The sequence below is a fragment of the Merops nubicus genome, unplaced genomic scaffold (assembly GCF_000691845.1).
Source record: "Merops nubicus isolate BGI_N331 unplaced genomic scaffold, ASM69184v1 scaffold38852, whole genome shotgun sequence".
Taxonomy (NCBI): Eukaryota; Metazoa; Chordata; class Aves; order Coraciiformes; family Meropidae; genus Merops; species Merops nubicus.
The window spans coordinates 1,296-7,212 of record NW_008595009.1 but is presented as its reverse complement, the minus strand read 5'-3'; the positions used below and the strand labels follow the sequence as shown (position 1 = coordinate 7,212).

Genomic DNA, 5,917 nt, shown 5'->3' with positions numbered 1-5,917 from the left:
GGGGAGCTGCTCCACCAACCGCTGGGTGAGATGTCCCCGAGGGTCTCGGGGGTATTGCTGCTGCTAGGACAGGCTGGTGTCAGCCCCGGGGCCAAGGGGCTGCGGGCACATCCTCGGTGGCTCAGGGAGAAATCCTACCTCCATCCGAAAAGAGGCAAAGGACAAACCCCTCCTGCTCAGCTGCCTCGTCCCAGGGCACGCTGGGCACGGGTGGGCTTGGCAGGACCCCAGCCAGGTTCTCCTTGATGGAGATCTTGGCCTTCTGATCAGCCCCAGGCCCAGCAGCCCCCAGCCCGCTCTCCACACAGGCTCGAGGTGACTACAGAGCAGACACTGAGGAGTAGTCCAGCTCCAGGAAGATGGGGAAGGGCACTGAGGTCTGCAGGAAAGGCCAGCGGCAGAGGACAGAGGGAGAAGTGGGGGCCAGAGGGAAGGGAGAGCTTTGAGGGGTGACTTAAAAGTGCCTGAGGAAAAGCAGAAATCACGAGGGCCAAGCGGAGTCCCCCAGCCTCCCTGATGACTAGAGATGGGAGAGGATGAGGAGGCACATGGGGACAGGTCTGAGGGCCAGCAGGGAGGCAGTGGCCTCGCAGTCAGAGGGAGCTGCAGGGATGGCAGGAGGTGGAGAAGAGCTTTCTGGCTGGTCACGAGTGCTCCTTCAGGCTGAACTCCACCAGGCAGTGGGGTAAAGAGCTGGCCCTGCACAGCACCAGTGGGAAAGCTGCTCTCCCTCCTCTGCAGTCAGAGGGGATCTGCTTGGCTGCACACAACCCCTTGGCCACGCTCTTTTGTAAAAGGCCACCGGGCTCAGAGCCCCTCCCAAAAGCAGCATCTGCAGGCCAGAGCCTCAGAGGCCTACAGGAGGCTCTGGGTCACAGCCAGATTCACTTCCTGCCTAGTACTCAGAGCAACCTACCCCCTACCACCCATCCTGCCTGATCCAGGGCTCAAAAGGGCCACCAGCCCCCAAGACCTGCACTTCTCCCACCCACCCCAGGCCTGCAAAGTGCTTTGACCCCAAGTGAGCTCTTCAAAGCACGCCAAGGAAGTAAAGAGACCTTCTGGAACCAGCCCCGAGAAAACCAGCACCCTACTTTGCAGCAGCAAAGCCCAGCTGGGACACGGACACTTTCCAGTCCTGTCTTCTCTTGTTTGAACCTCTGAAGGCCTCACAAAGCTCAGGTCTGAAGTGCTGCTCTCATGGACTCTTTCAAAGCCCTGCCCTAAGCCTGCTGCCCCAGAAGAGGCACCGGCGGCTGCCGCGGGGTGCGCGGGGCGCCCCGACAAGACGCCCCGCGGGCTGCCGCGGGCTCGGCTGCGCTGCGACACAGTCCCAGGATCAAAGGACAGCAAGTGGCTCGTGAGCAGAGCCACGACCATTCCAGAGATTCAGAGCCAGGGGAGAAGCTGGGGAGCTGAATTGTCTCTGGCACAAGCTAAAAGGGACTCAGTAGTAGACTCCAGACTCCACAACAGGCTGTTGGAAGCGTGCAGACCGCCACGAGCCGTCCCCAGGCGGGTGGATCTGACTTTCCTGCCTTTCTGGGCTCACCAGCAGGACCAGATGGATTTGCCCTGCCACAGAGTGTTCCTCAGAGCAACATCCCGCCCTCAACACCTCCCTGTCACTACTGGGGAGACCGAGCCCCACACCTCCACTTGGCAGCTCCTGCTACAGGAGAGTCACCCATCAGGGAAACAAAAACTCCTCAGAGACTCCGAGGGGATCCGAGGAAGCATCTGATGAAGTCTGCCAAGAGGAAGGAAGCAGACGAGCAGAGAGAACCTCACGAGGTTCATCCCCTCGTGCTCCTGAACCAGGAGGCAGGATTTGCTTCACAGCTTTTTCCTTGGCACTGAGAGCAAAGGTGCCCACACCCTCTCCTTTCCTGAGGGCGTTTTTACCCACCAGACTGCAGCAAGGGAGAGAGCAGGAGCCCTGACGCCGGGAGACACCATCGACAGAACAAGAACAGAGGGAAAAGAAGCCACTTCCAGGAAACAAAGATGAGCTGCTACAATGGAGTGGAGTTGCCACCTTCCCTGGCAGAGTCCCCTGCCCCCACCTGGCTGGGACAGTCACAGTTCCTTCCTTCCTGTGCCCACGGCATGGGGGGGTCACAGCTGCCATCACCGCAGGTGAAGTGTGAGAACGATGGTCACGATCACCCCCAGGAAGAGGACAAAGGGAAACCAGGTCTTCACAAATCCCCCTACACTGCAAAATGGGAAAAAAAGGAAAAAAAGGAAGGGTTTAAATGTAAGAAATCAGCAGAGGAAGACAAAAGGGAGAGAAGGAGAGAGCAACAGCTGGAGGAATCAGAGGGAGACAGGTGCCCTCCTAACTTCTTACCCATTGCTGGCACATCACACCCTGCAGCTTCAGTCTGTTAAAAATTGAGACCAAATCAGGTCCACAGCCAACTACCTCATGAACAATGGAGCTGGACTCTCCTTCCAGCTGCAGTTCAGGTCACAGACTAGCACTTTCCACATCTGCACAGGCAGGAGTGGTGGCAGGAGAGCCCAGAAAAGGACAGCCTGTTACTGCAGGCCTCTTTGCTCAGCTTGCTGGTGTGCTGAACCACGACAGCAGGGACCACACCTGCCTGGAACCTGGCAGAGAAGATTTCCCACAACAGGGAAGACCCAAGAGAGGTGGAGCTACTCAAAAGCTTTCTGCAGGCCTTGCAGAATCTCCTCTTCAGGCACAAGGAGCTGCAATGGAGATTAATCACTCCTTCTAGTAAGGAAAGCTCAGGGCTTCCCTCTCCACTCAAGCTGGAAGCTCTGCAGCAGTGGGAAATCTGACCAGTTTTTATGTAAACAAAATTCAAGAGAGGGAAGAGAACCCAGTAACCCCTGGAGACAAGCCATTCAGTGACCTTGTGTTCTGATCTCACCCAGCCTAAAGACAATAGAGTGAGGTTTGCTTTAGTTGCATGGCCCAAATTCCAGGCACCCTAAATTAGCTGCCAAATACAGTATTTCAGGAGCAGCACCTAGTGCACCCAGCAAGCACCCTCGGGTCATTTCCTCAGAAGAGGCAGCAGGCAGTGACAGTTCCACCTACCAGCCACACATCCCCACACACTGTGGAGTGATGTTCCTCCCTTCCATGGCACCTTATCAATACTTACAAATCAATGCTTATGAATATCTAAAGGCCAAGAGGTCAAGGGAGGTTCTACTCCCATTCTGCTCTGCCCTAACAAGGCCACCTCCCCAGTTCAAGAGAGACAAGGAGCTACTGGAGAGAGTCCAGGGGAGGCTCTGGAGATGCTGAGGGGCTGGAGCATCTCTGTGCCAGGACAGGCTGAGAGCCCTGGGGCTGTTCAGCTGGAGAGGAGAAGCCTCAGAGGGGATCTGATCAGTGCTGAGCAAGAGCTAAAGGGCCCCCGAGGGGCAAGAGGCTGGGGCCAGACTCTGGTCAGTGGTGCCCAGCGACAGGACCAGGGGCAACGGGCACCAACTGGAACCCAGGAGGTGCCACCTGAGCAGGAGGAGAAACTTCTTTGGGGTGAGGGTGGCCGAGCCTGGAGCAGCTGCCCAGAGAGGCTGTGGAGTCTCCTGCTCTGGAGAGATCCCAAACCTGCCTGGCTGTGACCCTGGGCCCCCTGCTGTGGGTGAGCTGCTGGAGCAGGGGGGTTGGACGAGATGATCTCCAGCGGTTCCTCCCAACCCCCCCATGCTGGGATTCTGGGATTGTCCACAAGACAGGCAGAAGCTTTAGAGGGTTAGAAGAACACAAGAAATGGAGCCCCTTTGCTGCTCCTCAGCTCACCTGACATACTTCCCATACAGCAGTGAGAAGAAGCAGAGTTTCACCATGTTCCAGGAGGTGCTGTTGTCATATCTCATCAAGTTTAAGGCCAGAGCCACATGAGAGTGGCAGTTATCACAGCAAAGGTTGTGCTGGGACAGAAAAAAGGGGCATGGGATTAGGAACCCTGCCTTTGAGGCTCCCCAGCTCTGCACCCTGTGCCAGTGCAGACCCCCAGGGCCCACCCATGCAGCAAGGACCCAAACCCTGGGGAGATGCTCCCCCTTGATGGCATCACCAGAGCCATACCATTCGGTGCTTGTACTCCTCTGAGGCGTCGTGCACGGCCGTGTCCCAGGCATTGGGACCAGTGGAGTAGACTTTGCTGGGATCCAGTTTCCAGTACCTACAGGGGTGAGAACAGATCCCTTCGCATTACGGCTGCGCCTTCGCAACTTCTCGCCCTTCCCAGCAGGGATCCTGAAAGGATTTGGAGAAACCCACTACTTCCTGAGCCTGTGGAGCTCTTCCAGACACACATCTGCTGTGGAGGGCAGCAGGAACTACTGCTCAGCACCCCCAGCACCCCAGAAACCTCAGACCTCGGGGGCACGGGCAAAACTCTGAAGTGGTTTCGCGTCCCGTGCTATGAAACCTCCTGGCCATTCAAAACCTAAACCTGATCTGACAGACACACAAAGCCTGGGCACCTCAGCTCCTCCTCCCCCCGAAAACCAGGGACAGGGAGTTCATTAGTACAGTGCAGGCACTATTTACTCAGAGCATTTGTTGATAGTATTATCTTTAAATGTTTTAGCCTTTTATTTCTTCCCATAAAGGCTCTGCACAGCTCGAGTTATTAATGCCATTACGTAGCTGTCACGCTTCTAAGAAGATTTAATTGAATGTGTTTTCTTGAAAAGCAGAGACACAGCAGCCATCAGCTTGAATTAGGCTATCTGAACACCCAGCAAAGCAATATTACAGCACGTCTGGCTCCGGGAATTAAACAACATCTGCAGGTCACTTGGTTAGTTCAATAAAAACTAACAAGAGCACTTACTTCACCGGCTTCCCAAATGCCATGTTGTCTTCCTACAAGAAAGGAAAAATGTCTCAAGAGGGTAACCCCACGCAAAGCTCGGGACGTGCCCCTGGCTGGAAGGCCCACGACTGCTTCCTGACAAGCTGTTTGTGTCCCCTCAGGGGTCTCAAGGCACTGCTCTGATCTTATCTCTGCACCTGCATTGGGATTTCTATCATTTTTCCTGTTCCAGGCATATTTATACCCTGTAGGTGCTGATGTTTAGCTATGTGGTACAGTACCTCATTCCACCTCCTTTTTAACTGTTAATAACTGGTTAACTCAAAGCTGTAAATATCCCAGTCTTTTAAGTGTATTAATTATCCCAAATTAAAACACCCTTACTTCCAATATCCAGACTCTAAAGCAGCTCAGACCAGCACGTACCTGGCACTAAGCAGCACGCTGAGGAAGTTGAAAGGCAGCATTTGCTACTCAGAATGAAGACAATTTAGGTCCAAAATTCCCAATTCAGAGCCTAGACCACAAATTTTTTCTCCCTTCTCACCAAACCAGCCACAACCTATCCTATTGTCCCCAAACAACAGTGGCCCAGGGAGTCACAGCAGATACCTGTGAGCTTAGCAACACCCAAAGCTGTTCCTCTGCAGAGCTTTCTGCTGCAAAAGAGAGGGGATGGCTCAAAAGTCACCGATGAAGGTGAGAAGCAGAGGAAGCCAGTCCTGGGGCAGCACCCAGACCCCCCGTGCACTCACCGAGACGAAGTAGGGCCCCGCGAAGTCCCGGATGACGCCGGTTGAGGTGCAGATCCCCATGTGGCCAATGATGGGGAAGAGCCACCTACACAGGCAACAAGCAGGGGGTCAGGCTCAGGTATCTGCCCCCAAATCCCACCCAGTGCAGGCAACATGCTGGCAAAAAGAGTAGAATTAGTGTGGCCAGCAGGACTAAGGCAAGGATCATCCCCTGTGCTTGGCAGTGGGGAGGTCACACTTTGAAGCCTGGGGTCAGTTTTGGGACCCTCACTCCAAGAAGGACCTTGAGGGGCTGGAGCGTGGCCAGAGAAGGGCAACGAAGCTGCTGGGGAAGGGTCTAGAGCCCAAGTGTGG

General features: G+C 55.1%; 1 protein-coding gene across 1 annotated transcript; it reads right to left on the bottom strand.

The window, feature by feature from the left end:
• Positions 1–2,130: 2,130 nt before the first annotated feature.
• On the bottom strand, positions 2,131–5,648 carry TMEM222 (transmembrane protein 222; the record flags this gene model as incomplete). Its single annotated transcript, XM_008935938.1, has 5 exons — positions 2,131–2,218; positions 3,785–3,915; positions 4,073–4,169; positions 4,827–4,858; positions 5,564–5,648. Coding segments are annotated over 5 exons (433 nt in total), but the record flags the coding sequence as incomplete, so codon positions are not given.
• Between the last annotated feature and the right edge of the window lie 269 nt (positions 5,649–5,917).